The following is a 23,723-nucleotide window of genomic DNA, read 5'->3' on the forward strand; positions in this document are numbered from 1 at the left end:
TTGTGTTTCAGGAAGATGTTGGAGGTGACTTGCAGCCTGTGAGCTCCAGCATGCAGTTCCTTCTGTCTAGACGAAAAGGAAAGAGGGGCAAAACTAGATAAATTAATGTACATATGTACCTTAACATTTTCTTTGTAGGTGGTGTGTCAGTTACAAATCAGTGCAGACTCCAGTGAGACGCCCTTCCTGCCTGAACAGCCTCCAGCTGCCCTGCTACCCCCACCACCTCCGGTGCCTCCTAATCTCACCAATGGAATTGCTACTCCTGCAGCCAAACCACTTCCAACTCTTATAAAGGTATCCTTTATGCTGAATTAAACACCTGATAGCAGTAACATAATCCATCATAATATGGATATGTTTTAAGGTTAGGTGGCAGGTTCTGAGTACATTAATCTTGATCACTACGGGTTTGGTAGTTCCTTTGAATGTCTGTCTTCACTTAAATGCTGACATAATTCAGAAAGCAGCTAATTAAATGGATATTCTTAATATTTATATTCTTAATTACTGAGTAATTTATATTCTTAATTACTGACTAATTAATATTCTTAATTACTGAGCCTCGTGGCACAGTGATTAAACTGCTGTGCTGCAGCCAAGACCTGTGCTTATGACCATTGGTTCAAATCCCAGGTAGCCAGCTCAAGGTTGACTCAGCCTTCTGTCCTTCTGAGGTCGATAAAATGAGTACCTGGCTCACGGGGGGGGGGATATATAAGCAGCACGCTTTGCTTTGCTTTATTAACCCTCGGAGTGTGAGTGCTCTCTTCATTACAGTTATGCCAAGTCTCAGACAGCTGGCTTGATGACTTTAAAGCTGGTGTAAGCTAGAAGCTGTTCCTCTCAACCATTTAGGATTGAAAGCAATAAAAGTAGATGTTTTTTCCTCTATAACAGTCCATTTGTTTATCTGTCTATTCTGTGTACCTTGGAGTCAGGTGCGCTTATTGTCCTTCGTATGTGGCAAGTCTCTTGAAGAACTGCTGCTGTATTTTACACTCTGTGAGCACTTCAGTCTTGGTGACAGAGCTACCCACACACATTTACTGTATTAATTAATGTAAGCAGCACTTTCATCTGAAGAAGTGGGCTACGCTCCATAAGCCTTTGTACCAAATAAAGCTTGTTAGTCTTGGGGTGCTACAAAGCTTCTAGTAATATTGGCTGCAAAAATCAGCCATCTGATATGGCTACCCCTCTGGAAATACTTGGTGTGTATACTTTTGTTGAAGAATTTGAAATATATTAGTGAAAGTTCAGTTGTGCTCCTTTCTGTAGTCTGTCTGTATACATGTACTGAGTAGTGTCAGGGTGATTGAACTAGATGTAATGAAATATACGAGCAGAAGTTAGCTGTTATTCTTTCTGTTTCCACTCTTTCATATTATTAATCAGCCAATTATAATATCTTGATCCATCTGTTTTCTTACCTTTTATAGCAAAGCCAGCCCAAGACCTCATGTGAAAAGTCCCAGCGGAGCAAAAAATCTAAGGAACCGAAACCGAAAGTCAAGAAGCTGAAATACCACCAGTATATCCCACCGGACCAAAAGCAGGACAAAGGGGCTCCTCCCATGGATTCCTCTTACGCCAAAATCCTACAACAACAGCAACTCTTCTTGCAACTCCAGATCCTGAATCAGCAGCAGCAGCAGCACTACAACTATCAGACCATCCTCCCTGCTCCACCAAAGTACGGGTTGCTTCCTGTTCATTTTTGTTCTCCAATTCACCAAGGTCCTGTACGGGCAGCAGAAGTTGATTATAAGAATGTCCTTAAGGCTTCCCAGTTCTAATGGTGAGAAGTAGATTGTGGCAATCAGTTCTTCTCTCAGATATTCAGTCCCCATTTTCCTTTCCCCTTCAGGCCCCCAGGAGAGCAGCAGAATGGAAGCAGTGCCCCACCTGTGCGGAGTCTCTCCAATGCTGTCAGCAACACCTCTTCTGTTTCCTCTAGTTCTAATGGGTTGATGCGACAAAATAGCAATGCTCCAATGGGCAAGCCAGGAGTTCTCCCTGCAAATCTTGACGACATGAAGGTAAGCAAGTGGTCATCGACCACCTTGGTTTTTGTGTGAGGGAATATGGCCCCATCTGTTCTATAATTTTTTAACATGTATTTTGTAGAAGTGTGAGTTGATGTAAGCTTATTTAGCGGACCGGATATAAATATGTTAAAGTGTGTGCTGCTGTTTTGCACTGAAATTGTGCTAAATGAAAGTTTGATGTTGTTACTGACCATAAATGGTTGAATAAATTCACCATGATCCTATTGGAATTTGCATAAGGTTTGCTTAATTTGCTGTATCTAATTTTGGCTGACTGATGATGTGTGAGGCTTCATCTTAATCTCATGTCAGATCGCATGCTTGATGGCAGATGTGAGATGTGCCCCAGCATCTTCTTAAATGGCAAGTTACACAAATGTTGCACAAACACCATTCTGAAAGCTGTTTTTTTTCTTTTGGATGGGGAACTCTGTACTGATGATTTGTGTACCCACTGTTTCAGTCAGATGGGGGACTTACTCTCCAGAGTTGTGGCTTTGGACTCTAGCCATGAACTGAAGTAGCTCTTGCCAATAAGAGTGTCCTAGCTAATGAATCTTCTCATTTCATCTTCATCTGCTGTGTTAGGTGGCAGAGTTGAAGCAAGAATTGAAGTTGAGGGCACTGCCGGTGTCCGGTGCTAAGCCAGATCTAATTGAGAGGCTCAAGGCTTATCAAGAGCAGAACGGCATGGCTGGCCGGGCAGCTGGCGCTCCAAAGCCCAATACAGCAATTCTCCCAAAGTCTTCGGAAGTGGTAGTTGCTTTCCCAGCTGCCAGGCTGAGTACAGGGCCTGCACTCGTCAGCACAGGCATTACTTCAGCAGAGGTGGTTGTGGCAACAGTCACCGGCAATGGTGTGATGAAATTTGGAAGCACAGGCTCAACTCCTCCTGTCTCCCCCAGCCCCTCTGAGCGTTCGCTGATGAGTGCTGTGGATGAGAATTCGACCAGCGGAGACGCTTTTGGGGAGATGGTGACCTCTCCTCTGACTCAGCTCACCCTGCAAACTTCACCTGTACAGTTTTTGGTGAAGGAAGAGAGCTCCAAAGGCAGCCCGTGCAGCACAAATCAAGGTGTGAGAGCAGAGCCCTCTCTCAGCAGCAGCGGTGGGGGCAAGCAAGACACGGAGGTGCAGAATAAAGACCAGATGTTGCAGGAGAAAGATAAGCAGATTGAGGAGCTCACACGGATGCTGAAGCAAAAGCAGCAGCTGGTGGAGATGCTGAAGCTGCAGCTAGAAAGGCAAAAGCAGTCGCAGCAGCCACTCTCAGCCACAGCGGTTGGCGAGGAGGGACCCCCTTCAGTTCCAGAGCCACCTGCATTTTGCACCCACATTAAGAGTGAAAAGGGCGTTGTGAGTTGCCAATTTTCAGGGCAGCCCAGCTGCCACACAGACCAATTAAAAACCACACAGACCACTAGCCAAATGGACACCTCAGAAGCAAGCTCAGTGCCAAAGAAAGCAGTGATGGTGAAGCAGGAGGTGCCAGCTGTGGAGAATGAGCCATCCTGCCAGACCTCAAATTTTTTCCTTGGCCAGCAAGCTGGAGGCTTCAGTGACCTCATCAAAGGAACACCTCCCCCTACCCTCATCACCGATTCTACTGGCACACACATAGTCCTCACAGTGACCAATCAGAGTACAGAGAGGCAGGGCCTCTCACCTCAGGAAAAAATGGGGAGCGGTTTGTTGTCATTGAGGGTAAGTGTGCATGCCGTGATCCTCTGAAACTGAAGGTACTTATCCACAGATGGCTTTGAACTAGGGAACAAATTCTGCAATGTTCCTGTTAGAATTTTGCTGCAGCACTGTAGTCAGTGCATTTAGTGGACTTGCTGTTGGAATGATTAAGCAAGCAGGTATTAGTGATAGTGATGGGGGATTGCCAGCCAAGGGTGCCGCTGCTTCATCTGCCACACCCTGTGGTACTATGGGAAAGTGGATTGAAAGATGTGGATTGAGTCGCGTGGCAGCTTCGCTCCTATCTCTCCTCCTTTAATCAGCCAAAGAGAGGCAGGAGAGCACCTCACTGAGCTGGTGCCTTGGGAGTTTTTCTTAAAACAACTTAGCCACGGTTTCTGCCAAGCCCTGTCCAAAGAGCCAAGCACTGGGGAGGAAGAGTGGCCTTTACCATGCTTGAGGTCTGTGTGGGCTGGGTGGGTGAGCCTGATTAGCCAAATTTGGCTGGAGCTTCTCCATCTTAATTGATGGAAGGTTTATAGCTAAAGAGAGTTTATAACTAAAGATAGTTTTTCCCAGCCGAGAAAGATATAATACAGTGAAAGCATGTGTCTGAGAACAGGCAGTGTGTGTTTATTTTTCTGCTGAGCAGTTCTGAAATTATCCCTTCATACAAACGTGCAGGATTAAACTGATGTGGGGCACAGCAAAATTAGTACTTCAGCACCTGAGGCTGGTATAACAACCTGGTTTAAAGCAATGGCAGGTGGTGTGTGTATTCTCGTTCACTTCAGAGCCAACGTCTTCAGATGCTTCTTAATGAAGGCTGTTCTGTAGAATTACATTCACAGTTGCTATGGCAGCAGCTGTAACCAGTTGACTCTTGGTAAACTGCATCTCCTTAGCCCTAGAAGTCATTGTGTTTTCAAGGTCAGTTTTTACTTTTGTGCCACTGTTTCCCCACTTGCTCTCCTGTTAATCTATACCTTCTTCACGTGCTCCGTCCTCTGTCCAGCTCTTCAGCCCCCTTTTGATCTTCTTTCCTTTAATTGCATACACAAGCCTGCTCTCATACCACTGTATATGTTATCTGTCTGCAACAACTGGGAATCAAGACTGTTTTTTCAGAAGTGGGGCACATTGAAACTTGACATGTGTTTTTCCCCCCTTCTCAGAGAATGTCATCTCCACCTGTAAAAGCACCTATCCATCAACCCGGAAGCAGCTCCCAGCAACTTCAGCAATCCCAGTCACCAAGCGAGCCCATCAAGAAGGTAGCTGACCAACTCTGGTTTCCTAACAGCTCCCATTGTGGTCCAGGTGGCAGAGGAAAAGAGGGAAGCACTCAACGTATCCTCTGGCTCCTAAATATGGAACTTGTGATGGAAGAAGTATTTCTTCCCGCAGAGCTGTTCCCAAAGCACCATTCACCTTTGTCCAAGTACAAATTGAGATAACCTGAGCAAGATGGCTCAGTGGAAGCAGTTTTGTTCAAGTGTTAAAACAATGCTATAAATATTCTGGCTTTAACACATTCTTAGTACATAGAAATAGTGATGGCACACTAGCAGAATCAGATGTATGCTTTGGGTATTCAAGCTTTGTGGCATTGGCTGAAATTAGTGTACTAAGTTGTATTAGAGTAGGCCCATTAACCTGTGGAGATTTGGTAAGTCACCTCCTTTGTAAGTTCCATGGATTCAAATGGGTCTACTCTAATTGCAGTGTTTAGTAAGTTGCACCTCCATAAGTTCCATGGAGTGATTCACCAAATCTCCATGGATTCAGTGGGTCTACTCTAGTACAACTTACTATACTAAGCAACAGGATTTCAGTCACTGTCTTTTGGTCTTGTCTTCCTCAGTAGGAACTTGCCACTTCAATTTTACTCTAAAATGCCAAGATACTGATTCCTCACAGTGTTTATAAATACATTCAAAGTTGCTTGGAAATTGTTAAAATGCATTAAAAATGCATGTAATAATGAAAATCCTGTAATGGGCAAGTTAGAACAAATTTTAAAACAAGGACATAAACTGCACTAATACTTTAATATTAGTGTAATAGTTTAAGAAGCATGCCTGAGATTTAGGAGAGGAGGAGCCACATGCCCCCTTTTAAGAGGAGAATTCCAGATTTTGGGTACCACAGTAGTAAAAAACTTGGCTTTTAAACCAAGTGTCGATACTTTCAGATGACACAGAATTATTTTTCAGGGCGAGCGTTTTGCCCTGCTTTGGTGGTATCGAAGTTCTTTTGGAGTGTGACATTATAAAGGGAGGCTTGTTCCCCATTAGGAATAGAGGTTTTTGAGCCAGTCAAAATCTGATCTTTGCATTTTGTTTCTTATCCCTTATGCCCCCTTTCTATAGGGTCAGAAGCTAGGTCTGCAGACGATCAGTGGGCAGCTCCCTCAAACGGCCTTGTCTTTTTCTGCACCTCCCAACTTGCAGGCCTTCTTCCTGAATGGCTTTCACAAAGGACCCCTGAAAACCTGTGTTCCTAGCAAAATTGGGCAGTCCAATATGCCGAAAAAGGTATCCAATGAGAAAGCTTCAGTGAGCACCAAATTAGATTTTGGGAAACAGAACCCAGTAGGAGTCACAGGCCACACCTTTAAGATGTGCTCATCTCACACTGTAAGGCAGCTCCTTCTGACATACAATCCCCAATGTTGAATGTAATTCATCCCAGAGGCAGATCTGCCTGGTTGAAATCCCATTTGGATTAAGAGGAGGTATTTAAAAAGTATATATTTAGGGCTTAGCTGTAGCAAGGGTGATGTGGAGGATTTTCTGTAAAAATATATCAACTTGCAAGATAGGAAGTGCCAGTTCCATTGAATGTTTAGGAGTGATTGGTGTCTGGGAATGAAAATGTGTGCCCCTCCAGAGTGGAGGTGGGAAACATTGCCTGCCCTCTGTTTGTGATTTTTGATGGCATCCTGTAGCTAAAGTTGGTCAAATGTATATTAACATGTGTCATAGTGGCTGTATCACCCTTGATTGCCTCAGGAAACAAAAGGTTGGTCCTGTAGTTGTAAGCAGGCCGCAGTTGCTGGGGAAAGAACATTAAGGGCTAGAATACAATTGAAAACTTACTTCAGTTTGTTGGCAAAAATTACTACATCTGTTGGCAAAAATTCAGTTGTGAATAAGTTACAAGGAGTAACAAAAAGTTACAAGGAGTCAGTGCATACTTGCTGTTATTCCCTCAACCAGCGTTGGCGTCTGACAGCAAACGCCTGTGTTGACCTCGTAACTTACTGTTGTTCACAGCTGAGATTTATGCCAATTGACTTAAGACAACAGGGGTTAGATACTAAGTTTCTGGCCAATCTGGGGGAGAATTTGTGAAAGCTCCCTTTTCACTTGTGTTCCTGTTAGAAATCAACACAGTATTTTATAAAATCAGGCCTTTCGTTTTGGAGAAGCATGAGGACGTATCTTACGATATGTCTGGATTGGCTTTATCTGTGTATCTCTGTGATGGGCGAGACAGATGCTACAGAGGAATGGCCAACACGGGCACAGTGATATACTGTGGTGTGGTGGTCTAATGTTTGCTTCCACTAGAATGGTCTGTGGGCTTTCAGGAGCACCATATAACCTACGAGTAGAAAACATGTTCTGTGGATTTGTGGTTATCATCTGGCTAGCAGGTAAATTGCTGCATGGCAAAAGTTAAAACTTTCCTGATCTAGAAAAGCCTATGCTGGAATTAGAGGAGTCCTATTCTGCAAGTCATATTATGTACATTCTTGACCACAGTGCTGTGAAGGCCATGGAATCTCTGAAGTGAGATGCAGAAGAGGCTGAATCAGAAGTACTTTCAGCAGAATACTTGTATAAGGAGGATGCACACTAATGACCAATTTCAGAAGCATGTAGGTGGGGCTGTTCATTACCTCTTGGCATTTGCCTTCACAGATTCTCTCACAGCCAAGTTCCCCAGCAACTCCATCTCCATCCCAAGTAGACCTTGAGCAGCAGAACCTATCCTTCTTTGGTATTCCTCCACCTCTGCCCCTCCCTGCCACCTCCGTGTTGATGAAAAGACCACCAGGTTATGAAGAGGCTGTGAAACAACCGCCAAAGCCCCCAGAGGTGAGAGGAGTGGTTTTTCTTTGACAAGCTTCTTGCAAATGGTTTTGAAGTAGGGAAGAATAATTATGCAAGGGTTGAAATTGTCTCCCTGGGGTTAGCTATTTCCCCTTTGTTGAAAGTAGGTCTCTGTCACAGAATGCAGGGGTGTTCTCCTTTTATACATACATATGCCTCTTGGAGAATGAATGTTTTTCTCCCAAAACGGAATGTGATCATTCTAATAGGAAAGTTGTTGCATAGCTGTTGCAGTGTCTAAACAAGCACGTTCCTTTCTTTTCAGGAGAATGGCTGTTCAAGTCAGCAGATGGATGATCTGTTTGACATTTTAATTGAACATGGAGGTAAGAGCGGTATTAGTATTAGATTTGGCTTACCGTATTTTTCCTGTGTATAAGACCCCCCCCCCCACTTTTCTAGCCCCAAATTAAGAAATCTAAGTGGGGCTTAGCAAGTGTAGGGGGAAAGGGACCAAAGCCCTGCAGGATTGCTTTGATCCCTGCTTTCCCCTCCACTTGTTTTTTTTCTCTCCTCAGCTTCCTTCAGTGTATAAGACAACTCTCAATTTTTAGTCTAAAGATTTTAGAGAAAAGTATAGTCTTATACATGGGAAAACACGGTAATTATACTGGCTGTGGTTCCTGAGGCTTCTGTATAATTAAGGCCATCAGTTTGTACACAGGCTTATTACAGCTTTGTTCCTCAGTCACACAGGAAGGATTGTGGTCCATTATAGCCCTTAGGTCACATGCATTACTCTCCCTTTGTGTTCCCCCCCCCCCCATAGCATCCTCCAGTCTCTCCCCCACATGCTTTGCCACCATCACAGCGTTGGCACTGGCCTACCATTAACATAATCTACAGGCATTTCAGATATAACAGTCCCCCCCCCACATTCCTGCTACTGGCAGACAAAACAAGAGCACTATTGGACACAGGAAATGAGATATGACCATGGCCGTCTAAAATAAGGTCCCTAGAATAGCTATAGAGAACACCAAGTGCCATATGTTGCACCTTGGCTTTTGAAATTTGTGTGTGTGAGGTACATGTTTGAGGGGGAAGATGGATGATTGAAGAAAGGGAAAGAAAAATCTATCCCTGGCAACTCCTGATATGCAACTACCAACCACTTTTCCTTTAGGGAGTGTAGACTTTGAATAAAAAGTTGCCCACCCTTGCCTTACATAATTTTGTGCTAATTTGATACTGAAAGAGGCATTAATGTCTCTTAGCAATTTCAAAATCTGCCAGTCTAGCCTGCAGTGAATGCTGGCCAATTCATTGAGTCCAGGATGACTGCAGCATTTTCAGTGGCCTAAAGAAGTCTATGTGAATGTTTAATAGTATTAGGAATAACAATACATTTGAAACACTTGGTTTTTCGCCACAGAGATTTCAGCTCAGTTCAAGGAGCCATCTTCCCCTGCAAGAAAAGACACAGCAATGTCTCCAGGATGCCCGTCTCCGTCCAGTAGCCACCATTCCCCAGATCTGCCCCTGCAAATGGGCCACCCAAGCTCTATTAATCTCACCCCAGCAGGCAGGCTGGAAGACTTCTTGGAAAGCAGCACTGGCCTTCCCTTGCTGACAACTGGCCCTGATGGACCTGAGCCTCTGTCCCTCATTGACCTCTACAGTGAGATGCTAAGCAGTTCAGCAATCCTGGACCATCCATCTTCACCTATGGACACATCAGAATTGCACTTTGCCCCTGAACCTACTGAGGGACCAAGTTTGGACCTGGTAGAGAATAATTTAGACAGTATGGATTGGTTGGAACTGTCTGGAGGACCAGTGATGAGCCTCACTCCCCTCAGTACTGCAACACCTAGCCTCTTCTCCACAGATTTCCTTGATGGACATGATCTGCAGCTGCACTGGGATTCTTGTTTATAGCTCTCTGAGCATGTAGACTGAAGGAGAGCAGTATAACTGGGTTTAATATGTGGTTGGGAGCTTCAGTGAAAGTTACATCTAAAGACACCCTGCCATCATACTTTTGACCAGCTTTTGTGAATCTAGAGCCAAGGGCAAGCACCAGTGATGTATTTAGAAGATTCAGCCTCAGGCAAGCTGTCACCTTTCTCACAGCCAGGAGTAGGATGAGACACGGTCCTTTCTTTAAATATTCAGGGGACACACTAAGGTGGGAGTGAGTTTCTGGAGAGTTTCACACCTCTTTTGCGTGAGTTGGCATTCTGCCTGGGGGCTTAGTTAAAGGCTAAGAATCCTGAACAGTTCAGGAGGACTCACTAGAGAACACAGGACATTCTACTCAACTTGAGGCTGCCTAGTTAGGAAGCCTTTGTTAAAAACTTCAAAGAAAACAAATTTGGCCACGTCAAGAGGGTTTTTTCCTTTAGTTTTGGCTATGGGCTCTGTTTCTGAGAAAAGGCAATGGAGGACAACTGCAGAACCATGGATGAATCAGAATGAGTACAGAGCTGAGGCACCAAATAACCTCAGTTCCACACTTAGGCATCCTTCTCCCAGAACTTCCCTGCTATAACATCATAGTATAGGTGCTTTCTGCCAAGTAAGAAATCCAAACTCGTGCCAGTGCGTAAACAATAGCCATCTTTCCTTGACCTGCTCCCAGTTCCTGCACATAGTCCTTGCTTCTGGCTTGACCCAGCTAAAAATAAAACAGGTGACTGAATTCCCTGGTTGTGGTATTTCACTTGGGTGAATTTTTCCCCTGAGCACTAAATTGGCTGTGAGTCAAGAATGACGTGTGCAACTTCTTCTAATTGCTGTACTGCCTTCTCTTTTATAGCCCTGCCTCTGAAAGCTGGTTGGCTAGAACCTGTGGTTTTTGAAGAGAGGGTGTTCTGGAAGGTTTTGGCCTTTTGGTGCAGAACGGCCACCTGGGCTGCACTATGATGCTGTACCTAGCACTTGTTAGTTGATGGGAGCTTCCACTATTCTGAAGCCTGGCATTATGGGGACGTCTGGTCTCAGTGTAGGTCACTGCACAAAAGGGGTTATAACTTCTTTATGGAGTGCTCAACTTATGACTAACTTAAAAAAGAAACCATTTTAATCAAAAAGGGCCTTGGAAAATATGAGCACCAGTTTTTTCTGGAGGAAGAAACCTTAGCTGCTTGCTAAGGAGCTGTATGTTTCATTGCACAGAGGAAATATCTTGTAGCCATCATCCCTGCTGCTGGGAAGAGTGGTTCTGAACCACAGTCTTGCCTCTTGATACTTGGTTTCATTTATAGCTGGTAAAATATCTGTATATAGTGCTGTAAAACTGTTTTGTTTAGAAAGCAAATAAAGTTATCCCACCTATTTAGAAGGTGATATTTCTTTTTAGCTCCTCCCCCTCTGAGATAAACCATTGGGGAGCTGCTTTTTTAGCCTGTGGTTTGGTGCAGAAGAGGACTTGATCCCTGCACTGCCCTTTTAGCCTTATTGCACATGTCACTCTAATGAATTTATACTCCCATTAGTCTTTCTTTCTCTCTCCTCCCCATCAGAAAATACTCAGTTGTGCATCTGCTAGCACTGCCTGCCCTCCCACAGCTTAAGGAAGTGGTTTTCTTTTTGCTTGTTTCACAAACATTCTGTTTCTCTTGCACATTATAGAAACTACAACATATCCTGTACCCCATTATGATGAGTGGTCTGATTCTGGAGAAACAATGGCAATTGTGTGTCTAGCCATTGTTCTGGAATAATCCACTGCATGTGAAGTTAATTTCATTCAGTGAAAGAAGTCCACTTAAAAAAGAAAATCATATTTTTTTGCATTTGCTAGAGGTAGTGTATTTTCTCTGTTACCTACTATGAATCATATCAATCATGTGGTCTGTGGCTGGATTGGAAAGTTGTATAATTGTGATTGCTCACAGTGCAGGAGAATTAATTCCACCTGGGGTAGTGGTAGTGGTGAGGACTTCTTAATGACCTAGATCACTGAGAGTATTTTGCCTCTTCTGTCAATATATTTAGATTTTGATATTCCTTGGCCAAGTCAGGACTGCTTTTTCAGCAGTATGGGTTTCATTTAGAAAGGTGCTACCAACAGCTGCTGCCTGGCTCTGGAACAGTAACTATATCTTCTGTTACAGTGTACAGTTACAATGAGAAGTCAACAATTTTGACAAATCACTACTTTTAAGCCTAAAAGGTACCAAGCCTAGTTTAGTACGCTTCCTATCGTGGGACTCATACATCAGTGGAACAGGAGCATACTTGGGATTATACACTAATGTCAGGTTTTTCTCCATTGTATCAAATAGCGCTGCTTTTAAAAGTCTGTTCTTTAAATTCTTCTTTTATACCGAACACAGTAAAACAAGAGTCTAAGGAGTTGCCTCGGTTTGAATGTGTGTTTTCTGCTGATAACCACTACTTGTATAACCTGTCTTGGATTAACACGCACACTTTCTTCCACTATGCATGAGTGAAAAGGGTTATCAGCACAGGTGGGAAGGCATAGGCAGTGCTGTAGTATGGGAATTTGAGTGAACATGCAACTGGAAAAGGGTATGGAATGAGCAGTTACTTGGGGAGAGAATGGATAAATCAAATTATTTTTTCAGTTATAGATATTTGAAAAATCCATTTTATTAAAAAAATGTGTTCTAGCATCTTTGTACATCTCATCTTTGGTCATGATATTATAGATGCCCTATAATGTATCATGGTGAAAATGTAGTAAAAGCATTCAACTCTTGTGGAGTGATGAAGAATCAGTTCATATTGTTGCTATTGGTGCAAGTTGCAGTTCAAGTAACAAGTTAAATCTCCACTGTCAGCACTGATCATCACTGCATTCTCTCTCTCATTACTAGATATTTTGCTACCATCCAGCAAATTAAGGAAACCAGGGCTGCTTTTCCTACATACTTTGTTACCTGTTGTTTCTGGTTCACAAGCAGAATATTGTAGAAGGCCAGACTGCAACAGCACTACTACTTTAGGAGGAATACATTCTCTACAGGGCTGCTCAAGCAGTCACATAATACTTAGTACTTAACGTCATCCTTCATACTCCTGCCAGAACACTATTACAGCCATTGTTCTGGAAAATAGAAAATAAGGCTTAAAGGCATATGAAAGATCAATCCCACTTCCCCTCCTGCTGTCACAAGATGTGCAATTTATTTATGAACCAAAACGACACAGAACCTTACTTCATTTCATGATTAGATTGTGCTCTCCAACCAGTGCTTTCATTATTCCTGCACTCCATTCATTGCTGCCACCATGCAGCAAATTGTGTGCTCCCTATTCTGTAGCCTCCTCCCTCTGTTGGGGCAGGAGACTGCAGTTCTGTCCCTGAGCCAGCTCAGTCCTGAATCAACCTCGTACTCTAAAACATGTCAAAATATACATATATTTCTGGATAAAACTTTCAACTTTTGGTTATCAATTTCAAAAATTTGCTCCATCCTAATATGACTAATTTTGGACCATCGTAGAACAGAGTGAGATGGACCGGTTTCTGCTGCTACCACCATCCTTTACAGAAATCCAAGGCAGTCTTACCAGTCAATCATTTTAGGCACTTTGTGGCAGTACCAAAGCCATTCATGCACCATAGCACCTTAAAAACTAGTCAATAATTGCCTCTCATTTTGGTGGGTGCATCGCACATTTTCTCTTTCTAGGAAGAGTCTGCTACCACGAGAAGTAAGCATTGGGGACCTTGTCAGTCAGTCATCCCCTCTCCTTCCTGGGCAGAAATGAATGTTAACAGCTATCATCAGGGGACGTTTCTGCATCTTCTTACCTGGTTATGACAATCTCCTAATCAAGGTCACTCTCTTCCTTTTACCTAGAGTTGATGGTTGCTTGCCTCAGATTCTGGGCCCAAGTAGTACTCATGACTCTGGTAGCATAGGTGCCTACATGCTCTGCATAGTCAAATTAGTGAAAAATAGAGAAGGGAAGTTGAACAGCCAAATTTTGAATAGTTATAAACTCTGCTTTTTTCAGTGTGCTCCTTCAGCTTGTTTGCTTGGGCAAGTTCCTACAAAATAATAGTGATCTCCCACCAAGTAAAATACCATCAGAGAGGTGGCAGACTTGTTCGCGGTATACAATGCATGAAGGGGCAACTGGGTGGGTAGATGAGCGAAGAAGAGAGAGATATGCCATGTATTTTATGCCATCTAAGAAGTCCAAGCAGAGGCTGAGCATGATGTCACCCATCTATGTCCCAACTGAAGAGGTGATGCTTCACAAGCATGTCCTGAACTCCTTCTTTTAACGGCTTCTTCTCCTTCTCCTGTAAACAGAAAAAGGATCAAAGGAGAGTTGACAACACATGTTCAGCTAACCTGTACACACTACACTGTCTTGGGCAGTGCATGAACTGTTCTCCTGCTGATCCCAAGCTAAGCAGAAACAGTTGGGGCTAAAGCAGAAGGAGAAACTCACTTATGCCTTGTGTATTACTATTTAGAGTTGGGCTAAGGAAAGCAGATGACTAGCCATGAGGGAACCTGTGTTTTGCTGTAGGATCACATGCTTACCTCTCTTTTTACAGGGAGTTCCCACTCTGGAGAGAGGCTGAATGCAAATTTACTGAGGACTCTGTCATAAAACACAATAGCACTGTTAACACAATACTGTTAAGTGTTTAACAGTACAACTGTATCACTGCAGTCAAAGTAAACATACTGTGCTACCAGGAAATACTGATTACATAGTTCTGACATACTGTATTTACATATATTTGCTTCATTATTACCATACTAAGTGCTTGCTATATTAACTAATTCTTACTTTCAAAAGTTAGTTCATGGAAAAATTTGGGTACTGAAAAAATTGGTCCACTCTGAATGAAATGGGGTGGGGAGAAAAAGAAAAAGAAAAATAGCATGTGTATTTTAGAAACAGTAGCTATGAGAAAAGCAGACAAGAACTTCTATACAGCTCTGAATATCCTTACAATGTCCATATTCACTGCTGTACTGCCCTTGTCTATATATCTCCAAGCTATTGTGTGCTTTTAGATTTGTTTTGTTTTTAACCTGGAGACTTTGGTTCCTATCCACAACAGATACCAAATTCTTAGAGAAGATGATACAAGCAGACTTCAACCTTGCAGGATTTAACTGTATAGTAGTGCAAAAACAGTCACTTAAAATTAAAGAATTCTTAACTCATTAAATTGGTAAAACTGGGTTGTTGTTTTTGCTCTCATTCTCAAAATCCCCCCCAAAAATAATCGACTCCTGGTTAAATTAAAACTTTAATTGCAGCAGTGTAATTTAGGGTGGAAAGTAACGTTATTGCTGGACAACTAGCTCGTAATGAGTCATCCAGAGATCTAACAGTAGTTTGAGATCTACCAGCTGTCAGTCTCAAACCAGGAAAAGCAGACAGAATACAGCCAGAATTAAGTGTATCATTAACAGATACAGACCTGCTTTCCATGTTTCATAAAATTTGCCAAAACAAAAGGAATAAGAACTGCTGGAGGCATTAAAACAGCTCCCAGTGAGCTTACTGATCAAGGAACCGCAATATAAAGCTGGATAAGGCACAGACATATCAGAAGATGAGATCATTTGCCTTAGGCACAATAAATGAGAACAAAGCAGTGCCGGAACACATTTTTAGGTACAGAAAATAAATCTATATTGACGCCAATAAACCCACTCCTTTACAGCATTCTCTCTATTCAGATCTCCTATTTCTGAAGCTCACATCCACCAGCACCACACTCACTGCCTCATCTGTTAGGTATAAACTTTTGAGCAAACCATTCCTGAGTAGGCCCCTGGTAACCTCCTCTTTTATGAACTAATCTGGCCGACCCATTTGCACTCAAACCTGTGATAAGTGATTATTTCTGTTTCCTGGTAACAGACCAACCATGAAAGTTTGGTGCACAATATCCAGTGGGGAAGCAGAAATCTGGGGAGCTGGTGGTCACAACCTCACATCAACATACTATGTTATCCCTCTGCATAAATGTGACTTCCTCCCAATTTGTGTATTCTCCTATCATCAGTACGACACAGGCAAGGACACTTCCATAAACTTGCGTAAGGTTGCATTTTCTATAAAGTAGAATTTCTTAGTATCTCTAAGTGGAAAGGTGTTTCTATGTACCTGAGCTCACATTTGATCTGCACCCAGCCAGGACTACGCAGGAATGACCAGGGATGGAACCATTTCTCCACTGTCTGCAGGCTGGAGCACAACACTTCAAGCCACAGATGTAGCACCTGCTCACTGAAAAAACAATGTTGGAGGGGAGTTATTATAATGTAGCACACTAGGTTATCCACATAGAATTGAAAGACTGAATGACAGACATCATGTTCTTTAGCTGACAAAGCCATAAAAGAATGCAATGTATCTCAGGCTGCTATTTCATGGGTCCCTTTTAAAGAAGTGTGATATAAACAACTATGTCTTATCTACATATTGTTTTACCATCCTGAACACACCAATCTCATCTGATTTCAGAAGCTAAGCAGCATCAGGCCTAGTTAGTATTGGACAGAAGATGACCAAGTACCTCCCCTGCAAGGCTGGGCAGCAACCTCCCTAAAAACCCTGGAATGCTGACAAAGCTAGGCTAGAGAGATCAAGAGTCTGACACAGGATAAGGGAGCTGCCTGTGTACTCTTGTGTTAACAAGTAAAGGAAGCAAAAGGGAATTACTTACTTCAATCCAATGCAGATGAGGGAACGAAGCTTCACATCCATCTGAGCATGTGCTGCATCATGTGACATGTTCACAGACTGTACTGCCTGCCAGGGAAAAAAGGATTTGTATGGATAATTCCTTTAGGGTTGGAGACGGAAAGGTTCAAAACTGCATACCAACTATTTTCCACACACAGGCCTTTGCCCCTGAGAGGCATCAGGACTAACAGGTGACACTGATCACATCTGTAGGGAGAGACCAGCACCAGCAATTCTGTGGGCTCCATACAGGCTCCCCTGGCAGGATGGAGAGACTGTCTCCTGCCTTCCTAATGGCCTCCTAGAGGATCCTTCCTGTAGCTGAGTTAGGCACCCAAATAATGCACTCACTCGATAAAGCAGTTCTTCTGGCGTGAGCACTTTTCCATCTTCATCCAACCTAGCACAATAAAGTGACAGACACAATGTAAGAGCAGGGTCAAATTTTGTCCCTTACCCAGTATCATCTGAACGACAAGTGGAACCATACCCTGAAAAAAACATTCTCAGTAATCCTTCCCGGTTTCATCTGTGATGGCTGCTCTGCAGGGAATGGAGGCAGTTGGAACTCCATAACACTTTGAGGCCTACTCAAACTACAGCAGCCTCCCTCCTATCAAAAGAATCCTTCATCAGGCACTGGCTATCCTACCCTGTATGAGCAATGTACCCATGTGGACAAGGTAGCATGTCAAACCTCTACAAGAAAAATTCCATCAAGAAGGTTACCTGGTGGACATGAAACTTCCTTGTATGGAGAGAGCCCCTTTACCTGTATGTCTTGCAGAGGACAAGGCGAGAATAAACAGAATCGAAGTCTCGCTCCACTTCACGTCCAGCAGCCTAGACAAAGATACATACAAAGATAAAAAGATACTATGACTCAAATGTAACTACTACTTCTGTCTCAAAGCCAACAGTACATATGTAAGCCCTTCTCTACTTGCCACCCCACTATTCCCTAAAGACACAACAAATGCCTCTTAGCCTACCACCTGTACCGAGTTCTGAAGGTGGCAACACCATGGTAATGCAAGACACATTTCTGCAGCATTTGCCATAGTATTCCCAAAATTGCTTTGGAACTCTCTCTCTTACCTCTTCAATGAAGAGCCAAGGGTGACAGGCTCCCCCAAGTAGAGAGGGCCTCTTCAGCCCGTGTTCAAATATGGCCTTGAGGGCTGGGCACAGAGTCCCTCTAACTAAGTCTGTGATGCCTTCTGTGACAGAGTCATCACCAGCAATGGAATACTGGAAAAAAACAAGATTAAAGCATTAATTAACATTCCAGAGGAGACACTGGCAATAATCTGCTCTATGCTATACTCTGCAGATGCTTTTTGATGTGCCTGTTCTGCTGCTTTATGGGAGGATGGCCATGCGACTGTTGAGCCCATGTTACTGAACAGAACAGCAAGCTCACACTTCACATTAACTGCACTCCCAGATCATCTCAGCAGCAGATTTATGAATTAGACTGACATTTTCTGAAGACCTATCCTTTGCTCACCATTTCACTTTCCACCTCAGTGCAAAGCCCACCAGACTGCCCTTTGCAACCCGCAAAAATCCCAAACATGGATTCAATGAGTGATGCCACTAAGGCAGAAACATTCTCTTAATGCAGGCACATTACATAGCAAATACAGCTAAATGCAGTACCTCTTTGCTCCGTTCATCCAAGACCTCTACAAACTTTGCAGGAAACCAACCTATAAAGATAACATAAACAACAAAAATAAAAACCCAGCCGGCTCCACCCTATTAATTAAAAATAACAGTATTTGGTGCATGATACTGCATGACTTTTTAGTTTTTATTTGGAATAGTATACCGTTGAACAACCACCCGCCAGACCGTGTCTCCACCATTCTTCCCTCACACTCCAATCCCAAAGGCACTTACCTCTTAGACCATTCAGCTCACCCACCCAACAGTGCTCATCCTTCTGAGAGATGATCTATAGGAGCAGAAAGGAGGAAGAGCGACTCAACCATTTGATAGAAAAAGAGCAAAGGAAAATGTTTTTCCAACCCCACCAGAGTCCTTGACCTTCTCTCTCTCTCTCTCACACACACACACACAGAGACAGACAGAGAGAGAGAGAGAGAGAATTGCACTCTTGGAAATGTCTGTTTTTGCAGCGACTTCTGCATTAAAAACAACTGATTTTTGCCCTGGGGGCAGCCTGAAGATTCCAGGTATGAAAACTGCCCCCCCAACAACCTGTCAAAGTTGTCTACCCTGCACCGCAACAATGCCTGACCTACTTCCCACTTTGCTTCATCCATCTATGTGCAGCTCAAGACATGGTCTGTTTCTCTCTATCTGCCCTGAGTTGTGAAGCAATTTGCTGCAGATCCCTAAAGCAGAAGAATCAAAATGGCCTAAATACAGCTGAATAGTTAATTTGTTCCTACCCTAGTTTTGAAAAGCCAAAGTCACTGTATTTGTTATTTATAACATCAAGACCGCTCTGCCTCCTTTGATGCTGTTTTATTGATTTTGGCATACCGTGATAATATCATTCTTGCGGAAGCCTAATTCATCATCATCATGGCGCTCAAAATCCAGGAGCGCCTTGGCACGTCGACGCTGATTTCGGGAACATGCTACATAGCTTTCATGGTCCCGCTGGTGGCTCTCCATGGTATAATCTGGAGTCAGATCCTGGTTGTGAGAGGGGTAAAGGAGTAAGAAAGACATGTTTTATACAAAGCACAAGACAGAAATCAGCAAAGGTTATTCTTCAGGCCACAGAGCTTTGTTCTTCCCATTTGTAACACTACGGAAAGCCCTCCTTGAGAAGTAGCAGGAAGCAAAGCTTACTATGTTGCAGCTCTTGGGGTCTATGCATTGGAAATGTTGTGCCACTTGTAGGATGGCCTCACGTAAGTCTGCAACCAGCTCAGTTTGCTTAATATTCTTGGCCTTCAGGGCCTCCATATCATCCTCCCCTAGAATAAGAAGGTGAAATCTCAAACAGAGCAGTGTTCTTCCCCATGAAGCATTCCATCATCTCATCCTCACCTGCTGTTCAAAAACAGATGGCTTCTCCATGCAGACACTCTTATTTTGCTCTGACTATAAATGGCCGATCAGAGACCTCCTTCCATTAATTTTTCTAACCCAGGGGAGGAACCTGTCTATCCAAGGCTGCCAGTTCTTTTGCAACTGCAATACTTAAACCCCTTGCCTTCCCAAGCCCCACACCATGGGGTGTCTGCCCCCCCCCATCCAATCTCTGATAACTGATTAGAGAGAAGAGATGGGATTCCCAGTGCAACGGCCGCGGAAAAGGATCCCCTACTGCTGTGCAGAGCTGTAAACTGACTGCCTAGGGCAGGATGGGCAAAATCCAGCCTCCCCCGTCAAGATATTTTGTGTTCCCTGGACACCACTCTCATCAAAACAATGTGCATTGTTGCTGCTCCTGGAAGCAGTCCTCCAGTTAGCACCTCCTGAATGCCCATTGTTCAAAAGGGGAAGTGGACTTCCAGACATTTCCAGTTCTGTTTCTCCACTTTTGTTGGGTTGTGGGCATTCATAACGATTAATGAGTCCCCTGAAAGATCTTCAGGGCAAGTGTGCTGCTTGGTACAACTGTACATAGTCAAATCTGCACTGCAGGAATACACTCCATTTTCATGCCACATAACCCTTTGCAGGCTCTTCTCGCTGTTTTGTCCTCCTCTGCAGGGAAACAATAATCTCACTGTATTTCTCCTTACCAAAAAGCAGTGAGGTGATGCCAGACTTCTTGTGCTGTGTCCTGCGGCGCACAATCTGAGTGAAGCAGACAAACAGGGTACAGAAGGAAATGGTATTACCAACCGGCAATGTTCAGTTCAGTACGGCAAAACAGATTTTGATGGCAGCTTATATTAGTGGAGTGAAAAAAGAAAAGCCAGATGCAAAGAGTGCTTTCTTTAATGAGGAACCTTGGTCTATGATTTACTCTCAAGACCGCTACCACATGGCAAGAAATGAAGGCAACAGAAGGGAAACCAAGGCTGAGGAAAACGACAAGAAAAGAATCATTAGGAATTCAGGATCATTTGCACACATACCTTCGATAAGCTAACAGCCGCACCAGGGTTGAGTAGCTGACCCTGGTCTGCAATGAGGTACGCAAGGTGTTTGCAACGTTGAGTCTCTACGGCCATATCTGTTAGTGAGCCAGCAACCCGCATAGCTTCCTGAAGGAGCACATCTGGATCTTCAATCTGAGAAGGTATGTCTGAGAGGGTATTGAAGATGGATGCAGAGTTTTCTGACTGGATCAGTTCATCTTCCTGTGTTCATGGGGACAAATAATTCTGTAAATTATAGGTCACACACTCTGGAATGCTTCTGCACTCCCCCTTGCCCTACTCCTTGCATTTCCTACTATCTAATGCTAATTACACAGAAAATGCAGTAAAAGTAAAACAAAATGCATGCTGTCATTACTCCCCCTCCAGGTCAACTGCTGCGTCCACTCATCGGCTATCCCAGAGTGCCTGCACCGGAATTGGTAAGGACATGCTAAGCAGCTGCTTTCTGCTTGGAGAACAAAAATCATTATTCAAAATCACCTACACTGCTCCTTTAATGACGGTCCCCCTAAGAGTCTGAAAGCCCCTTCTAGGAAACGGTAGGTGTAGAAATCCTATATAAAGAGGAGCTGTTTCTGCAGAAAATACAGCAGGAAGTGTAATCGAGAACTAGCAATTTCCAAAGTAGGAGCTTTGTTAGTCTGTTTCAGCATGCTGGCAAAAGAAAAGGGGGAACAGAAAACAGCAGCAAAATATTACAGCACTTCAAAAACTACAGTATTAGTTTAATTTCAGGGTGAGCATTCATGGATCAAATACTACGTCTTCCATGAAAGCTCATACTGAAATAAAATTGTATGCCTTGAAAGTGCTGTAGTATTCCCACCCCCACTCCAGCAAAAACACACAATTTCTTTTCCTTTGCCAACATCATGAACTAGGTAAATAGCTGACACAACATAGGAAATGGACAGGAAAGTTCTCAGGGCTCCAATCAATTTTTTTTACCAAAATTTCCCTAGTTGTAATCTAAACAAATCTCATAATGCTACATAGGATTTTAGCCACCTTTGAATGGAATATGGCAGCCATTTTGCACCAAAACCATAGCATTAGATGGCCAAACAAACACTTCTTGCACAAAAGGCTCCTTAAGGCTGCAGTTCTATGTATATTTCACTGCATTCAGTAGATTCTCATTGGATTCAAGAGTTCGGAGGAGACATGCATAGGATGATATAATCGAAACAGTTATTTGGTCCTTATGGAAACTGTCCGCTATAAGGCCACCCACTGAGTCATCTTCATGACTGCTTGTTGGCTTTGTAACTACAGTGGGGTCTCGACTTACGAACTTAATCCGTATTGGAAGGCAGTTCTCAGGTCGAAAAGTTCTTAAATCGAATCTGCATTTCCCATAGGAATGCATTGAAAACCATTTAATCCGTATCTGCTCTTTTTGTCCATAGAAACTAATGGGAAGCTGCTATTCCGCCTTCTGCCACTAGAGGGGGATATTTTTTCTTTTTTCCCTCTAACCTAAGATGACTTAGCTTTAAAAAAAGGGGAAAAAAGAGTTCGTAACTCGAATCTAAGTTCGTAAGTCGAGTCCATATATTCCTATGAGAGCGGTTCGTAAGTCAAAATGTTCGTATGTCGAGCCGTTCGTAAGTCGAGACCCCACTGTATATTACGACAGTGATAATATTTTCAGGCAGTGGTTAAGTAAAACCTTGGGTACTGATCCCACAGATATGGTGGCCCTACTGTATACTGAAAAATAAGTATTTGTTTCAAATATGTAATTAAAACATACAGTCTATATAGCTCCCCCTTCTCCAAACACCTCCAGATGTTGAGGAGAACCTTCCCACATGTAAGACTTATCCCATGAGAGAAAACACATTCTTTTGGTAGAGAAGGAATGTTAACTACCTTCATGCTGAGCATACCCAGTGTGACCTGGAAGAGAACAATGGAGCCCTGATAGAAGAAGAGGTCCCAGATGCGTAACAACAGCTTGATATGCACAACACTAGCAAATGATGTGAGGAACCAGTGCAGGGTGATCAAGGACAGCTCTATGGATGGAGACAGAGATGAAAGCACACAGTCTTAGCTGAGCAATTACTTGTATGAGAAAGAATTCACCTCCTACTTATTCCATGAAGACACTTCCCACTGCCAATGTAAGCAGAAAATGCTCACAATGCTTTCTTGAAAAATACGACAGCACTATCACAATCACTGTAAACAGTAGAAGCAAATACTGGCCCCTTCTCTATTTCACTTGGTGGTGCTAGCCACAGAGCAAATGTATACGTTCAAGGTGCAGGGTGTTCATAAATTCACTCAAACAAAATCAGAGCACCAGCCATGAGCAGATTAAACACAACAAGTCTGTTTATAAACAGAGGGCAAATCTGCAAGATGCTTCACATTTCTGAGTGAGTGAGGTACATGTGTGCATGTACATAATGTCTTGGATCATTTTAAACGGGACTAGCTTTAAAGCAGATTAGATGCATTCCTGTTAACACAGCCGTCCAGGAAGTCAGGTAGTAGTCGTTCACATCACTTGCTACTTGATTGTTTTTCAAAAGGAGATGCAAGGGACTGAACCTAAGACATTGTGTCTAAATATATGTGCTCTGCCATTCTGAAACTGCTGTCCCTAATTGGACCTTTTTTGGGTTTTTTCCTTTTTTCTTTTGAAGGGACAAAAGGACACTGCAATCTCCTCCACAGCCCTGTAAGCAATGGAGGTCTATTACCAATGTCATGCTCCTGGAGAAGTTTGTCCAGTCTTGGCAGATACTGCACAATGAGATGGCGCAGAACACGTTGATCTGTCTGGACACCCATCAGGGTGGTGCTGAAGTAGGAGGCTGGCACCAGGTCTTCAATGATGGCACACATCATCCAGAAGGCATCTTCCTCTTCCAAGAAGAGAAGCAAGGAAGCCACAACCTAGGTGGAGGGAAGCAAAGACTTGAAAACAAGCTGCAAGGTAAGTATGACACAGAGTCCTGTGATTTCCCATTGTAGGGCACAGGAAGGTTGATGAGAATCCCCCAATCCCTGGGGTTCTAACAACAGGGTTGGAAAGCATTATGGTATTTGCAAAACTGAGGATCAGATCAATCACTGGTTGTGGTGCTAGGCTGGGGTGCCAGAAAAATGGAACA

The 23,723-nt window shown here is 43.3% G+C and overlaps 2 protein-coding genes across 9 annotated transcripts in view; one reads left to right on the plus strand and one right to left on the minus strand.

Annotated features, from left to right (window-relative positions):
• The window catches only part of MRTFA (myocardin related transcription factor A), a 109,856-nt gene extending 97,418 nt beyond the window's left edge, over window positions 1-12,438 (plus strand). For 2 of the 4 annotated variants that reach the window (XM_078376136.1, XM_020787831.3), the window contains 9 exons: window positions 139-297; window positions 1,443-1,696; window positions 1,871-2,042; window positions 2,640-3,755; window positions 4,910-5,008; window positions 6,107-6,271; window positions 7,664-7,840; window positions 8,121-8,181; window positions 9,231-12,438. In XM_078376136.1, coding sequence (XP_078232262.1) covers window positions 139-297; window positions 1,443-1,696; window positions 1,871-2,042; window positions 2,640-3,755; window positions 4,910-5,008; window positions 6,107-6,271; window positions 7,664-7,840; window positions 8,121-8,181; window positions 9,231-9,736 — 2,709 coding nt within the window. In that variant the 3' untranslated portion in view covers window positions 9,737-12,438. The remainder of the gene's footprint in view (window positions 1-138; window positions 298-1,442; window positions 1,697-1,870; window positions 2,043-2,639; window positions 3,756-4,909; window positions 5,009-6,106; window positions 6,272-7,663; window positions 7,841-8,120; window positions 8,182-9,230) is intronic. The other 2 variants (XM_078376137.1, XM_020787832.3) reach the window with 1 other exon arrangement.
• A 492-nt stretch (window positions 12,439-12,930) lies between these two features.
• SGSM3 (small G protein signaling modulator 3) overlaps window positions 12,931-23,723 on the minus strand; it is a 30,236-nt gene continuing 19,443 nt past the window's right edge. For all 5 annotated transcript variants that reach the window (XM_020787835.3, XM_020787834.3, XM_078376140.1 and 2 more), the window contains exons 9-23: window positions 23,310-23,505; window positions 22,471-22,616; window positions 20,569-20,793; window positions 20,230-20,284; window positions 19,328-19,455; window positions 19,013-19,168; window positions 18,404-18,458; window positions 18,161-18,210; window positions 17,597-17,749; window positions 17,271-17,341; window positions 16,850-16,898; window positions 16,479-16,564; window positions 15,917-16,039; window positions 14,329-14,389; window positions 12,931-14,081 (exon numbers count right to left, since the gene is read on the minus strand). In XM_020787835.3, coding sequence (XP_020643494.1) covers window positions 13,998-14,081; window positions 14,329-14,389; window positions 15,917-16,039; window positions 16,479-16,564; window positions 16,850-16,898; window positions 17,271-17,341; window positions 17,597-17,749; window positions 18,161-18,210; window positions 18,404-18,458; window positions 19,013-19,168; window positions 19,328-19,455; window positions 20,230-20,284; window positions 20,569-20,793; window positions 22,471-22,616; window positions 23,310-23,505 — 1,638 coding nt within the window. In that variant the 3' untranslated portion in view covers window positions 12,931-13,997. The remainder of the gene's footprint in view (window positions 14,082-14,328; window positions 14,390-15,916; window positions 16,040-16,478; window positions 16,565-16,849; window positions 16,899-17,270; window positions 17,342-17,596; window positions 17,750-18,160; window positions 18,211-18,403; window positions 18,459-19,012; window positions 19,169-19,327; window positions 19,456-20,229; window positions 20,285-20,568; window positions 20,794-22,470; window positions 22,617-23,309; window positions 23,506-23,723) is intronic.

Source organism: Pogona vitticeps, chromosome 5 (assembly GCF_051106095.1).
Source record: "Pogona vitticeps strain Pit_001003342236 chromosome 5, PviZW2.1, whole genome shotgun sequence".
Classification (NCBI taxonomy): domain Eukaryota; kingdom Metazoa; phylum Chordata; class Lepidosauria; order Squamata; family Agamidae; genus Pogona; species Pogona vitticeps.